General features: G+C 47.3%; 1 protein-coding gene across 2 annotated transcripts; it reads right to left on the reverse strand.

Annotated features, from left to right (window-relative positions):
• Nucleotides 1-12,251: 12,251 nt before the first annotated feature.
• LOC119340443 (protein FAR1-RELATED SEQUENCE 3-like) lies at nucleotides 12,252-14,797 on the reverse strand. Of its 2 annotated transcripts, XM_037612352.1 has the most exons (5): nucleotides 14,607-14,797; nucleotides 13,820-13,951; nucleotides 13,445-13,704; nucleotides 12,676-13,366; nucleotides 12,252-12,568 (listed from the first exon to the last, which is right to left on the reverse strand). In XM_037612352.1, the coding sequence occupies exons 3-5, from the start codon at nucleotides 13,631-13,633 to the stop codon at nucleotides 12,507-12,509; spliced, it is 942 nt and encodes a 313-aa protein (XP_037468249.1). In that variant the 5' UTR covers nucleotides 13,634-13,704; nucleotides 13,820-13,951; nucleotides 14,607-14,797; the 3' UTR covers nucleotides 12,252-12,506. The 2 variants fall into 2 exon arrangements, with proteins under 2 accessions (XP_037468249.1, XP_037468250.1); XM_037612353.1 differs by lacking the exon at nucleotides 14,607-14,797 and having other exon boundaries at nucleotides 13,820-14,581.
• Nucleotides 14,798-16,587: the final 1,790 nt, after the last annotated feature.

The following is a 16,587-nucleotide window of genomic DNA, read 5'->3' on the forward strand; positions in this document are numbered from 1 at the left end:
TCTTTTTAGGAAATTCCAGAAAATACCACAAACTTCTAAAAATCATAGAAATTCAACCGTAACTCCAAATTAAATAAGTTATATATGAAAAATGATCAGAAAAATCCAATCTATCCATCTGTACTAGTTTCATGCATGTTAAAACACTTTAACCTTGCTGTTTAGGTGAAACAAGTTAATGCACCTTTATGACTTCATATAATGGGTTTGCATTTGAATCTTTGGTTCAAATGGACTCATTTCAATCTGTTCTAGCTTGCATTAGCCCAAAACACATTCATATTGCCATGTCATAGAATGCATCATATTGTGCTTTGCATTGATCATGTTTCTTCTCTGTTTGTCGGTGTTGTTCCCCCTCGATAGACGTTGTATCGACGTTGTGATCGTTGACACTGATGAAGACTCAATGCTATCTTCAGAAGTGCTAGGCAAGCAAAAGCCCCTTGTTCATTCTGATACAATCCTACCCTCTCGCCCTGCTCTCTTTTACTGCATTAGGACAACAACGAGTCATTTGTTACTTGCTGCGGTAGCTGAACCCCTTTATCCTCTGCATGACCTGTCATTGCCACAGTAAATAGATGAAACCCACTAGTATGAGTAGGAGTTGTTTGAGCCCTGTTGTGCCTACTCATTCATGTTTGTTTGTCATGCCTGCTACTGCTTAGAGTTGAGTCAGGTCTGATTCATCGGGAATGAATCAGAGGTGTGTGAACATGTCCTACTTTGTGTGAGCTAAGTGTGTGAACACGATTTGATAAAAGGTATCGGTGAGAGGCCATGTAGGAGTACATGGTGGGTTGTCTCATTGAAGCCGTCCTTAGGAACTGAGTTCTATGTTTGTGATCCATGATTCAGCTACTACCATGCATTGGGCCCTAAAATATGACCCCGCTTGACTTCTTATTCACCCTTGTCCTCTGTCCAGGAGTTGCAAGTAGTTTCTGGTGTTTGTAGTATGCTGGAGGCCGTGCGTAGCGCTGACCGGAGGGGTGGGCTGTGATGCGGTAGGCACGTGGCCGGGTATACCGGGCGCCTGTTTGGTATCACGGAACCCTGTTCACATCGTTTGGGGCTGTGAGCGAAACCCCGGCCGGATCTCCTCATGGATGGAACCCGAATAGGCGATAAACCTGGACTAGAGACTTATGTGTTTAGGTAGGTCGTGGCCTACACCCACGTCGGCTTTCACTTGAAGTCTGCCGAGCACATGTCGTGTGCAGACGCTAAGTGGTGGAAACATGTATGAAGAAGTACACCCCTGCAGGGTTAACATCATCTATTCGAATAGCCGTGTCCGCGGTAAAGGACTTCTGGGTTGCTTATATCAGTTCGTAGACAAGTGAAAGTGGATACTCTAAAATACGCAAGATAAGTGTAAGTGCTATGGATGGCGTCCTCGTAGGAAGACGGGAGCGGATCCATAGTGGTGTATTGATATGGTGAATATGTGGACTCGTGTGCGCCACCTCAAAAGAGTTACTTGCAGTAGTAGTTCAGGATAGCCACCGAGTCAAAGCTGGCTTGCTGCAGTTAAACCCCACCATCCCCTTTGTTGATAATGATGCATATGTAGTTAGTTCTGATGTAAGTCTTGCTGGGTACATTTGTACTCACGTTTGCCTATTTTATGTTTTTGCAGAGACACTTCAGTCTCACTAGTAGTTTCGCGTGGACTTCGACGTTTAGCTTGTTACCTCAGCTACGATCTTGTGCCCTCGGCAGGATCTGGTAGATAGTCAGGCTTCTCAGCCTTTTTCATATATAGATGTCTGTACTCAGACATGATAGCTTCCGCTTGTGCTTTGACTTGTATGCTCTGAATGTTGGGTCATGGGACCCCTGTTTGTAATATCTCGCTCCTCGGAGCCTAATGAATACATACTTGGGTCGTAGAGTCATGTTGTGATGCCATGTTGTATTTGCACATATCGAGCATATTGTGTGTATGTTATTGAAATGCTTGGTATGTGTGGGATCTGACTATCTAGTTGTTTATCCTTAGTAGCCTCTCTTACCGGGAAATGTCTCCTAGTGTTTCCATGGTAGCTTGCTACTGCTCCAGAACACTTAGGCTGGCCGGCATGTGTCCTTCTTCGTTCCTGTGTCTGTCCCCTCGGGGAAATGTCACGCGATGAATACCGAAGTCCTGTTAGCCCGCTACAGCCCGGTTCACCGGAGTCCTGCTAGCCCAGTGCTACAGCCTGGATTCACTCGCTGATGACCGACACGTTCGATGCTGGGTCATGGATGCTTGTCCCTGTAAGTTTGTGCCACTTTGGGTTTACGACTAGCCATGTCAGCCCGGGCTCCTTATCATATGGATGCTAGCGACACTATCATATACGTGTGCCAAAAGGCACAAACGGTCCCGGGCAAAGGTAAGGCGACACCCGTGGGAATACCGTGTGTGAGGCCGCAAAGTGATATGAGGTGTTACATGCTAGATCGATGTGGCATTGAGTCGGGGTCCTGACAAGTACATCGGTAGATGCACATGGTGCTGGTGCGTCCACTGTCTCGTGCAACTCATTAGTTGTTGTTAATCTAAGGCCCTGTTTGGTTAAAAACTCCCTAGTGCCTGCCTGCTTGGTTCCAGGGACTAAACATGGACTAGAGGTTATTAAATGACATGCTAAAAGACCATGTTACCCCTAGTAATGAACTAATAGGAACAAGGTGCGATGCGTGGCAGGGGCAACTGTTGGAAAAAGTCCCAAAAAGACTCCCTCGGGGTCTTCTTTCTTTAGTCCCAAATGCCCACTTTTAGTCCCTAAAATTCCCTCCTGATTGGTTTAGATGGGACTGACACGGAGTTTTTTTAGTCCCTACACCAAAATGTCCTTGTAAACAAACACCCTCTAATAATGCCGCTGGAAAATTGATGCAATGCCACAGTTAAAAGCAAATTACATGTTTAACGAATTTTATTGTTAATATTAATCAATGCCACCATTTGAGAAATGCTAATGTCTTGCTTTCTTTCCCATTTAGATAAGGTAGATGCTTCTTTTTGTTGGCTTTTGTGTCATCCACCGTTATTGTCCACTAATTGTTTCCTTTGCACCTCTGTGTGAATAGGGTTATCTACTTCACCTCGTTGCCATTGTGACCTTTTGTTGCACTGCACAAAACACTTTTGTTTTAAGAGTGTTTTATGTAGTGCAACCAAAATGTCACACCGACAATGTTGCCTGATTGCTTGATCTTAGTGGAACTGCACAAGAGCAGATCTTACTTCCTATCCGTTAAGGCAAATTTGGTTCAGATCTTCTTCATGTGAGTTGTTTGAATTCTGCATCATGAGAGGTCAGTACTAGCCTTCTTTCACATGATTCTGCAGTGTGCTTTCATATGTTGTGCTACTTGTGCGATAATGTTGCTTGATTTTAGTGAACTGCACAAATGGAGACAAGACTTCCAATCTGTATGTGCACCGTAATATCCCATTGAGGTAAGATAAGGATATTTCCCAACTGCTGGCCTGTATTTTGCCACTTTCATCAGAAAATTAAGTTTAGTACTATACTTGTGCTCCCTAATTGACATGCCAAATCTTACATTGAAGGCGAAGCTTGTCTGTTATTGAACCAAGTGATGAAGGGGAAGAACAAGCGGAAGAAAAACAAAAATCAACTCTCGGTGCTGTAATGAAGCACTGGAACTATGATGACACAAGTAATGATATAGTTTTGCATCTTAATTTATTGCTATGGCTGGAACGAGCAATTGTTTTGCCACTGATTTGATGCCATATGTAATTATCTCTACTTGTGCAAACAGGGATCTTCTTTGAAGATACCATATATTTTAGTGGAACTGCACAAGAAGATGTTGGAAACATTAAACTAATCGAGGAGTATATAGTAAGCATGGCCACCCCCGTAGATAGCAACAGATGGTTCCGGAGAAGTGCTTCATCTGTATGCTCTACACAATCAGCCTCCTGACAAAGGTTGGTACTCGCCCACTGATTTCATCCATATGATTGAGCTTTGTCATCTCTATTGGTGTTGTGCTACTGTTTAGATATTGTCATGAAAAAGTGGTATTGTCCTTGAGAAGTGCTTCATCTGTGCTGTTTTAAATATTTCCTTTCCTTTTTTTCGAGCAAATAGGGATGCTAGCATTTAGTAGTCCTCTTGTCTTTGCACAATAGGATCATCTTCCTCTGAAGAAGAATATGGAGTACGTGAAGTGACTAGTTCCGATTATGCCAGGATGAAGAAGCCATGTCTATATTCTCATCAGAAGGAGCAGTTGAAGGATGGTTACATTACTTCCCACAAGACCAAACTAACTTCAGCTCAGAATGACTGATAAATCTCCATTTTTTGCTGTGATGCGCGAGTACAATGTTGTTCTAGGATTCTTTCTGGTGATTTCCATTTTTCTAAAAGTGTGCTCTACATGGACCATGTATGTGCCTATTGAAACTGTCAATTCATAGTACAGTTTGCTTTATACTAATCACTTTTTTGTATTTGTGCAAACAGCGGTGCTCAGCTTGATTTCAGTGGGAACTGCACAAAATGTTCATGAATACATCGAATCATTCATTTCCACTACAAGAAAGTAGGTGTCCATAAGTTCAAGGCATTGCAACATATAAGGGCGAAATCATACAAGCTACGCGCGAATTTGGTTGATTTTGGTGGAACTGCACAAAAAGAACAGCTGGTTTATTTAGCACGAGGTGCCATGTCAATGTCCGAACTGATGGAAAACCCTACCCATTCCACAATCGTAGGCATTTGATATTTTGGAATGGGACAACCTTGTCAAATTTTGCTCATTGATTTTAGCAAGATATGCGTTTGATATTTTCGAATGGGACGTCCTTTGCTGTCAGCAGCGTCGATCAATTTTTTCTTTATTCTTTAGTTGTGAAGTAAATATTTCCTCTGACATGTGAGTCGCTGAGATGCATAATCATCGATTGCTTTGAATGTTCTCTATGAATTGCCAGGCCTGTGTGTTTGATTGCAATGTACAGAAACACTAAAAAGCTGCTCAAACTCTTTGTACTCCTTTTGTTCCTTTTTACTTCGCACATTGTAAAAGTGCATACTTTTTTGTATAAGATTGGTTAAAGTAGAGATACTTTGACTGCAGACAAAACTTGTATGCAGACTAGAAAGGACCGGAGGGAGTACATGTGAAACTGCTGCAAACGAGGTGATCACCCTGGTAATAATGCTAGTACATATTGTTTTGCATGTTCATCCAATGCCAGTGATACATGAATTCGAACTAATCGAAATAAATTCATTCATACACGGTCGGATTTCATATAAACATGCCGGATTTCATTACATTTCATACATTCTTCAACTAAAAAGGGGTGCACTGGAGGTATAATTAATTAACCGAAGCTACCCACCTGTGTCCCGCTAAGCCGAACAGAAGCTTCAGTGACTTAACTGCAGGTGAAGTTGCATAACTGACATGTGGCCTGTTGGGCCCACGTGTCAGTCAGCCAACTGTACCAGCAGTTAAGTAGAAGCAGCGTTCTTCTCCAGTGTAGCTCTCAGACTCCACGTCGCCGCCAAGAAGCTAACCGGTCGTCAATGGTCAACCCGCCTAGCTTGGCTTCAACCGGAGGGTAGTAGCGGTGGCCTTAGTTGGACCCGAGCGGCGGCGACCTACCGTGTTCTAATCTTCCTTGTTTTCTATGTGGCGCAGCCTTGTTGGCAGCGGGGCAGGGCCTCGATGGAGCCGGCGATGTCCTCTATCTCGTTGCCGGCGGGCGGTGCCTCAGCGGAGCGGTGGGAATACTCCCCCACATTGCCAGCAGGGTGGGGCCTCGGCTGAGCTGACGATGTCCTATGCCTCGTTGTTGGCGGGGCGGGGCCTCGGCGGAGCCGGCGGTGTCCTCTGCCTCGTTGTTGGGGCCGCGGGGCCTCGGCGGAGCCGGCGCTGTCCTCTGCCTCGTTGTTGGCACCGCGGGGCCTCGGCGGAGTAGGGCCTCGTCGACGCCAGTGGAGCGGGGACTCGTCGGAGCCGGCATTGTCCTCTACCTCGTCCTCGGTCTCGCCAAACAGCGCCTTGCCCGCTTCATCGCCCTCTTTGCGAGCCTCTTTGTAGGCGGCCGCAGCCTCCGCCACCCGCATGCGGTACCGCCAGCGCTCGAGGTGGCCCTTGCGGGCAGAGCGGTACGAGTCGAGCAGCGCCTCCTACTCCCCCCACTCTGCGGCGATCTACTCCTCCGCCTGCAGGTGCTCTTGGAGGAGATGGTGGTTGTAGGCAACATCGGCATGCGCCTCCCGGAACTGCTCCTCACGCATCTGCCTCACCCTATCCATATATTAGGCACGGGCCTCGCCGATGGTCATGGTGCAATGCACCGGCGAGGATGGAGGGGGTTAGCACCGGATCGTCGACTACCATGTTCTCCATGGGACGTCGTCGTCCTCCGGCTGCCTGTCGGCCAGCCGGTCGGTAGCAATGGCTGCCATCTCCTTGTGGTCCGTCGTCCGCCCGTCCCGAAGAGCGTTGGAGCGCGAGGAAGCCATGGTGGGTAGTAGTGGTGTGGACAGGAGAAAGGGAACGAATGCGGATGACTGCGTCTGTGGCCGGCACAGCAGTTTATATAGCAATGGTGGGCGGGCGGAGGGATGGACGTGTGGCGCCGGAGTAGCCACCTTGGCAACCACGTATCATTAATGTGTGCGGCAGATGGACGGATGGACGGCACTTGTGTCGTTTGAAGGCGGAGCAATCGCCTGCACCTAGAAGCGGGGCGGCCGGCACTGACTGTTTCGGGCGGAAAGCGCGCGCGGGCGAGGAGATGACTTTACTTAGAGAGGATGACAATGGGGACCCACCAGGTCCATAGCCTCATGTACGCAAGTGCCTCCTTATTATATATATATATAACTATAATTTATTTTGCTTCCTCCTGGTTTCCTGACATCACGGTCCCACACCATTGTGAACCTATCTACTTCCTCATTTCCGGTTTATAGGGCTTATCTCAAAATTTTAGTTTTTCCATTTTATAAGGCTCAATTTGGTTGTTTTCCATCACATGTTCAGATTCCAAGGTGCCTTAAATCATTGCATGCAAGTATTAAGAGAAAATTGACCAATGCATGTACTTTATGCATGCATGCATTGCAATTAATGCATTGATAAACATAACTTTTTTGAGGATAACAAGAGCATTAATTAGGTGCTTTTGCAAAACTACAAAAAGTATTCCACAACTCGCCATCTACCTTGATTGGTGAGATTTTCGAATTGAGCATTATAAACTGGAAAGGAGTGAGTAGTCAATAAAAGAGAGAATTGCACAAGAAGCGGCCGACAGCTGGGACCAAGTAGCTCGAGCAGTATTTGTGTTTTTGAGGTGTGAGCATTGCAGAGTTTTTCGATGTTTAGCCCAAATATTAATTTTTCTCCTCTGAACAATAACGAAAACATCGCTGCAGGTGTTAACTGGGCGGGCTGTGGCCCGTCTAGCCCAGGCCAGATATCCAACCCAGATATTAATTTTTTTCAAGCTGAAAATGGCTAGCCCAACTATACTTTTTTTAGGAATACCCAGGCAAGGTCAAGTTGTTATTCTCCGCCCCGCTGGGCTGCAAATCTTTCCTAGGAGGGATGCATTAGGCTTAACAAGAAAATGGGCTTTAAGAAATAATAAATGGGATGTAATTATAAAAATTGGGTAGTAACTATAAAAAATGCACCAAACAGTGATTATTTTATAAAATATTATTTGTAGATATTGAAAATTTTAATTTCATTGATTGTTGCGAGCGCAATGTTTTGTTGGATTTTTACGTAATATTAATTTATATGAAATTGTATTTAATCTAACTAGAAATTTCAGGATAAAAATATTCGGATCCCATCAAAATGTGGGAAATTTTATTGAATTCTGTTTTAACGGTTGGTTGAAATGGGCTGTACTTTTAACAAACTGTAAATGGGCTGTAGTAAATTCAATTAGAATTCTGGGCTACACATTCTTACAAATCTCGAATGGGCTATAAGTTCTCTGCCACACACTTCTGGCCTTACTAAGTTGATGCGTCCCCTAAAAAAACAGAGTTGACCCGTATGCAAGGCTTTGCCAACTTATAGTCAACACACGGTTCTAGCAGCAGCGGCCGTTGGATGTCCATCCAACGGATGCCGTGCTTCTTCTTCAATCTCGGATATTCTAGCTTCACCCGCCCAAAAAATGATTCCTCCCCCTGACATCTGGGGCGCACCATTTCGGAAGCTGACATGTGGGCCTACTAAGTTGACGTACCAAGGGCTTTGTCAACTTAGTCAATATAAATGATTCTAGCTGCAGTGACCGTACGATGTCCATCCAACGGCCGTCGTGCTTCTTCAACCGCTGGTCTCCTTGCTCCAGCCGCCCAAAGCAGCGCCGATCGTGCCGCCTGCTCCTGCCTCCCGTGGCAGACTGTGCTGCCGCGGAGGCCTCACCGCCCCCTACTACTCCCACCGCTGGCCAGGCCATCCCTCCACTCACCCACACCCCCTGTTATTCTGAGGCGACGGCAGCGCAGCCGAACCAGTAAACCCTCGTACTACTCTCCACGTGTGCATCCACTGCCGCGTCTTCCCCGGCTCCGCGTCGTCCCCTTCCTAGGCCTCGTCGTCGTCCACCGCCGTGGTGCTCTCGGCGCGGCGTGGTCAACGTGGTCAAGGAACGACTTCCATCGGACATGGACTGTACGTGGAGAGGCTGACAGCTGGGTCCACGGCAGCCGCAAGGAAGTGCCTCCTTATTACGTGCAAAATAATTATTCCTCCACCTGACAGCAGGGACCCACTGGATGGGCCACCGTATTTCATGAAAAAAATGATTCGCCACCTGACTGCTGGGACCCAAGAGCTACATCTTGGCACGCAAGGAAGTGCGTCCGGGAAAAACCGATTCGCCCCCCTAACTGCTGGGACCCACTAGCTACATCTTCACAAGCAAGGAAGTGCGTCAGAAAAAAAAACGATTCACCCCCGACTGCTGGGACCCACCAGCTACACCTTCGCACGCAAGGAAGTGCGTCCGGGCAAAAAAAAAACGATTCGCCCCTGACTGCTGGGACCCCGCAGCTACACCTTCGCATGCAAGGAAGGGCGTCCGGGCAAAAAAAACAAAACGATTCGCCCCTCTGACTGCTCGGACCCACCAGCTACATCTTCGCAGGCAAGGAAGTGCCTGACAGTCGGGACCCACCTGCTCGAAGCGTACGTAGCGTTGTCATCCTGGTCGCGAACGTGTACGTACATACTGGTCGATGTAGAGGCGCGCACATGTCGTAGTAGAGGCGCGCACGTAGCATGTACACGTACGTACAGCGGCCAGGGTGCAAGAAAGAAAATACGACCACGTATGTGTACATACGGGCGGGGTCTCGAATGCCTACTCGCGCATACGTACGGCGAGGGCTCATGTTCATGGGGAGGCAACGGAATACGTCGTGTTCATGGGGAGGCAACGGAATGTGTCGTGTTCATCGGGAGGCAACAGAACGCATGGGAGCCAACCGGCTGCGTCGGAACGGAATGCGTGGTCGTGTTCATCGGGAGGGCTTCGACGGAACAGGCGATGGAAACGAGGTCTGGCGTACCGCAAAATGGAGGAAACGGACCTCCTACGATCGAAACAGGGGTCCTGTTGATCGGGAGGGGTGTGGCGTACCGCAAAACAGAGGAAACAGACCTCCTACAGTCGAAATGGGGGTCATGTTGATCGGGAGGGGTGTGGCGTATCGCAAAACGGACGAAACGGACCTCCTACGGTCAAAACGGGGGTCCTGTTGATCGGGAGGGGTGTGGCGTACAGCAAAACGGACGAAACGTAGTGCACGGAATATGTTCGGCAACTGGTTGAGGGGAATAGATAAACAATTTTCTGCAAACATTCTCGTGGGGGCGGCCGCCTTATGTTGGGCTCTGTGGCTCACCAGGATGACATTGTTTTTAACCATAAATGTGTTTCATCTCCTATGCAGGTTATTCATATATGTTCGCGATGGCTCCGTATGTGGTCTATCCTGCAAAGGCCGGAGGACAGAGACCTTTTTATGATGGCGTCTTCTCGGCTCGAGCGTTCAGCCAGGGAGGTTTTCTACCACCATGGATGGCGGTGTGATCTTCGGATAGGATTGGCCACATCATAGGCTGGCTTTATTTGAATTTGTCGTAGTGGCTGTTTGAGCCTTCTCTTTTTTCTTTCCGACTTTTTGGACTTGTTGGCTGTGTGCATCTTGTTATGCAGAGGCCGGGCGTTCTATGATGCGATTGTATCAACTCGATATTTCAATTCAATGAAAAGCCTTTTATCAAAAAAAAGGACACAACTCCATATCCTATATAAACACAATACAACTTCAAGTCCAACTGTAACATACCTCGTACACTATATTCGACACAACTCCAACAAACTCCACCTTGGCGAATATACTCCACCACCCTGGATTTGTCCATGCATCAAACTTCCATGTACATTGGACTTGAGCTTATCCCATGAGTACCGCTGCTACTCCAAAGACTCCATGCGACTCCACCTGCAACTTCTAGTCCCTTCTTTTCTTGACTACAGTCAACACCCGAGCAAAATTAAGTCCCTTATTACTTAATTTGTTCTCTCAACTTCTAGAGTATCCGTCCAACGCAATCACACACTGATCACTGACCTGTGTGAAAGTGAACAACTCACATATTGGATGCCACACAAAGAGTTACCTGAACTCAACATCACCGCTCCTTTCTTGACCGCCTGTCTGAAACTTGAAGGAATTTCACTCTTGCTTGTAGTCACCCCGAGTCAAATTCGCAGTTGTCTCACCACATGTATGACCACCAGAGCCATGGCCCGTCTCCATGTCCCGTGCGTACCGCACACCTCGCCGCTATTACCGCGTCGAGCCTCTACTGTCCCGGTCGAGTCTCAAGGGTCGCGAAACCACACCACTCAACCCCCACTGCAGAGTACCATCGATCATCACCGACCGGTGACGAGTTTCACGCATCCATCAGACCACTGGCTCCAATCCGAATTGCGTGTCACTCGCTTTTCCTCAAGCTGAAATAGGCTTTGATTCTCTAGATCCTTACACCATAGCCCCTCAATCCAGCTCCACCTTCAACATGACTCCATGGTAGATGATCAGTCCACCCTCGGCCCCGTCGACTTCAAGCTCCTTGTGTACACCATCTTGAATCAACCCCGCGCCATAGTCTTGTCGAAACCACACAAGCCCTCGGGGCCTGCGCCACGTGTTTCCACGCCCCAGAAGTCGGTCACCATCAGCATCACGCTCCTACGTCGTCATCGCCGATCCCACCACCGTCTTCTGTCTAACCGACTCACGTCGATCCGTCAGACTAACTAGCCCGACTCAGCCGAACTTGTCCGGCCGCATGACATGCTCCAGACTCCACAAGCCTCGTACGCACATCATCTATCTTGATTTCCCTTCGACCATCACCCGAACTAACGCCGTCGCTGACCACCTTCATACACGATCTACGTACAAAGCCAAGAACTCCAAAGGAAAATGCACATAAGCCTTCTTGTGTGCGTACAACAGCAGCTACACCACATGTGACTTTCCAAGCCTTTTCTCTTCTTCTTGAGCAAACATACTTGATCGATCCAATGTGGTAGCCATCAAGTCAATGCCCCAGTGACAAGACAACACCGAGCAACGCCCTTGACCACAACGAACGACGTCCTCTTTTTTTTCTTTTTTACCAAACAAATCTCCGGTCCGGATTGCTCTTGTCGTACGCGACCTGATCCAGCGCGCTATGTGCACGCGCCTTGGGCTTCCGCAGCCAGCGCCCATCGATCTATCTGACTGACCTGTTGTCTGCCCGTTAAGCCGTCCCCGCTTCCAATCGCTAGCACAAGCAAAAATATCTTTGCCGCAAGTCGAAACTTTCCGTCACTACACGTGACCAACGACGCCGAGATTTGTTAACGAGGTTCAACGATATGGCTACATCCCCAGGGCCTGACTACGGGCGCTCCTTCCCGTGACACCGTCACAATACCGCACCCGGTCGCCCTGGACACCGACACATGCCGCCGGTTTCCCCTGCGTTCCGGTGCTATTATGTTGGCATAGGTTACATCGTGTGTCTAGCCCCGCTATATATGAAAGACATAGGATATAAGTGTCCTACTAGGACACGACTCCATATCCTATCTAAACACAATACAACTTCAAGTCCAACTGTAACCTACCTCGTACACTATATTCGACACAACTCCAACAGTGTGCTGCACATTTTGCACAGAAGTCTTCCTTGAGGTAAGGCTTGGCCCATTTGAAACAACAATCATAAACCTGATGCAAAAATGAATTTTTTTCAAGTCCATAATGTGTCATGATCTCCTGCCATTCCTTTTCGAACTCCTCAACTGTCATCATCTCATTTATTATAATGTTGAAATCGTTCCTAAAAGGAGTACCATTCCTGTACATGCTCCCTACTTTCTCCCTCATCTTCTTTAAAACATGCCATTTTCATCAAACATGTTTTGATGAATTCATCACGTCAGCAATGGCAAGCTCCATTTGCCTGCTTTGGTCTGAGTCATATATGAAGAGAAATACAAAGGTCGTTAGTTTTCTATCTAATAGATATAACACAACTGAACTATAGAAAAATATGTTTGGATGGTTCGGATTGCTTTACCAGATAATATTGTTTTTGGCGGTTTGCTATCCATTGCTGATAGGAATGTTTCAAATGCCCACTTGAATGACTCTACAGTCTCTTCACGCAGAAGAACACAACCAAACAGGCAGCATTGATAATGGTTATTGACTCCAACAAATAGTCCAACTGGCATCTCATAGAGGTTGCTCTTGTAAGTCGTGTCGACTGTCACGGCGTCTCCAAAGCAACTGTAATCAGCCCTGCTCTTTTGATGACACCAAAACAGACCAGACACCCTTCTTTGCTCGTTTGTTTTAATTGCGAAAAAGAATCCTGTTCCTTCTGCCTGCATGCTTGTGAATAAATCTAGTGTCTTGTTGATACCATCTTGACTACATTCGTGAGCTATGGAAGCACACATGGATTTGAGAGACCTTTTACGGAATGGGACGTCATCATGTGAACCGTGAACGTTAGCCATCACCCCATATACCTTGGTCAGTGAAACATTGTTAGAACGCAAGTGCCTAACAATGTCCTTCATAGATGAGTCGACATACTTGTGACACTTCCATAACTTTCTTTCACCTACACTAGCTGCCAACTCATGGTTGTGTTCTAATACCACCTCTCCGTAGTACCATCCATCATCCTCTGTGCAAAGCAATCTAACCATCACAGGACAGTTTGTTCTACTAGACCTAGAGTTGAATTTTTTGTGAGTTCCCTAAATGAAAAACCCAGAGTCAGATCAATTAAAAAAAGTATTAATGACTAATAATACGTGTTTAATACATTTTGTTACCTCGCATGAACACAAAAGGTCCTGCATCGTCTTGAATCCGTTCTTGTTTATGTATTTATTGCCATGCTTGATACCAAAACCAATTTCCCAAGAATATGCATTGAAAAATTCGTATGCATCCTTCTCTTGAGTCGAATTGCATCCCTTTAAATGGTTGAAAAACAACTTCCTGCCCAATCTTCCCAGCATTCCCAAGTGCTATCTCCATCTGATTACATCTGTCCGAACTTGGTTTCTTGGATGCAGCGCCCTGTCGATTCCTACATGTGAAGTCATAAAGTTGATTATAATTGTTTACAGGATAGAACACTTTTTTTGAACCGGTTACAGGAAAGAACATAGTAATGTGACAATGAAACTTAGAAATCATAGTACCGTTCTCTCCTTGTCCATCCTTCAATGTTCGCATTGTTAAGATCTTGTTCTCCGAGATAGGAGCATCCTCACCCTTGCCTTCTCCCTGACCTGTCTCGCCTTGTAATGTGGTGGCTTTAGTCTTTTCTTCGCCTTTTTATCATAGATGTAAAGATAAACCGTATATGATGAGCATTCGAGTTTCTATTAAAACACTACATATGTACATATTTGGTAGGGAAAAGTAATAATTCCGCACATCCATTATAAATGAGAAACCTACTATTAAGTGGCGGACAAAATAATTGAAGCTATCCGGGGCGAACATTGAAGTTCTATTTTTCATATAGAAAATGCAAGTCTACTTTCAAAAAACTCATTGCATCCAACTATCAAAAGAACCATGAAAAATTATTAGAAACTATTAGCATGAACTCTTTTTCATCATGTGGAGAAGCATCAAGTGACTATGGCTAGGGGCATCAATTCGTGGTAGTTTAGTAGTGAATCGATTGTTTTGGTGGCCGGCAGCGTTCATGCGTGATGTCTCTCCGGCTCAGCCGAAAGTTGTTTCTCTCTTCCTCAACCAGACACCCTCATGACCGACTGCCTCGCAGAACCAGGAAACATCCGATCCGCCATGAAAACTGCTCACTGCCGCAGTGAAAATTGCTAGGCGGAAGTCACTGCTCCGCCGCCGCCCACCTGGGACTGCCGCCTCAGCTGGCTCCAATGGTGGATCCGCAACTGCTAATCAATCAAAAACAGGCTATACTGAAGCTAATGCGGTTTGAGTGGCATGGAATACCTGAATCCAGACAAACTGAACCCCCTCCACCACCGCCTGCTGTTGTTCCACCGGACTGACTCATCTACCTCGCCGGAGATCTTGCTCCTTTGCAAAGAGAAAACCGACAGCCATAGGAATGGTTTGTGGATCGATATTGACAAGATGCGAGGCAGGGGCTTGCTGTTACGTCTAGTGTATGCAGTAGGATATCTTTGACCGTCCGTGACCAACTAGTTTGACAAGTAGCGACGCTCGTTTTACACAAAGTCCGTTTGACAACTAGTTTGTCTGTACGTGGGTTGTCATTTTGCAGGCAGTCCAGTAGCTCCTGTCTCGCAACTGGGAAACGCAGACCTGAAAGATGTAGGCAGACTACTTTGAAATAGCACCAGCTGTATAGCACCACTGCACCAGGCATTGATCCCTTGGACACCATCTGCTTCGCATGTGAATTTGGTTTAAGCAGTGTTGAGACCGTTTCTGTAGGATTCGTTAAACAGCCACGCTTTCTTAGAGCCCTCAAACCGCTCATATTCGTTCAGACCGTCAAAGTCATTCAACGTGGCACCGCATTGGTCCGTGAATGTGTCCTAAGGGCATCTCTAATGTGACCTGTAAATTGCCTACCGCATCCGTCTACATAAAGCGAGGATCAGTCGGTGAACGCAAATGCGAAAGGACGTCAACGAACGCTAGCTGCATATATTGCAAAATCTTTTTCAACAAACCAGATGAAATTCGTGCAAACCGGAAGGATATTCATTCAAGTTCTAATATAATTTACATAAACTGACGATATTTCGACCATTTTACTAAAAGCTATTAAAAACACTAAACCCTAACCGGACGACCACCTCGTAAGTGTGGTCGCCCTATTCTGCCACACCGCCGTCGGCATCCATGTCGTCGTCGTCGTCCCTCCAACGGTGCAAGGATGTAGGAGGGACGCGGCAACCCTCTCTGACGGTTGCCTGACGCTCGCAGAGGAGCGGCCCCGCCTCCTGCTGCGCGGTGCGAAGGGCCGCCCTAGCCACCGACGAAGGCGCAGACGATGGCCTTGCCCTCATCGGCATTGGCGCAGCAGTCGCTAAGCGACCACTCCTCGCCGATCTTGGTGAGATTGCCGTCAAGGCAGCGGCATCGCCTGGCGGCCGTCTCCGCGGTGGTGCCGGAGCAGCGAGGTCCGGGTCGTTGCGGACCCACTCTGACGCTACGTCCCTCTTGGCGAACGCGGAGCGGCGACCGCCATTGCGTCGGCCGTACCTCACCTGCAGCCGCGCCGTGCGCTCGGCCTCGGATACCAGGACCCGAGAGCCGGAGGCACCACCGAAACCGCCGCCTCCAAGGTAGTGGAGGATGCATCCACACGCCTTGGCAATCATGGGCGCAGCTCCTCCTTCGTCTTCTGGCGGTGGCGCCGTGGTGGCGACGAGGGCCCATGCATGTAGCGGCTGTTTGGCGGGGACAGAGTCGCTGCTGGTTCTCCTCGTTGCCAGAGAAGATGGCTATTTCCTTCTTGCCAAAGGAGCCTGCTGCCGTGGATGTGGATGGTCTAGGTGAGTTAGGCCATATGGATGAGAGTGCAAAGGCCATATGGACGTTGCCAACCATGTGTGGTTTTACGTGTTTGACGTCGTGACAAAGAGACCCAACTCTTTTAGTATAAATAATGATATAGAAGTGAGAGAGGGATGTATAATATGAGGATAAGAGAGTGTTGGCCTTAGTAGGTGAATTATAATTGTACTACATGAAATGGCCACGAACAAGAGGAATTAGTTTTTGAAAAGGAAAAGAGCGATGAGGCCATATGGAAGGCGTCCATCACGTGGTTTAAAAGTTCTCAACGTATTGGCGGAGGGTGCCCACCGTGTATGGGATGGTATGGAGATGGGTTTCAAAAATGTGCAACGACATAGTGGGGTGTGCCTCTTATGTTGTTTTAGCAATAATATCATGATTGAGAAGGACATGTGTAATAGAAGTAACAACAATAAAA

This window comes from Triticum dicoccoides, chromosome 7B (assembly GCF_002162155.2).
Source record: "Triticum dicoccoides isolate Atlit2015 ecotype Zavitan chromosome 7B, WEW_v2.0, whole genome shotgun sequence".
Taxonomy (NCBI): domain Eukaryota; kingdom Viridiplantae; phylum Streptophyta; class Magnoliopsida; order Poales; family Poaceae; genus Triticum; species Triticum dicoccoides.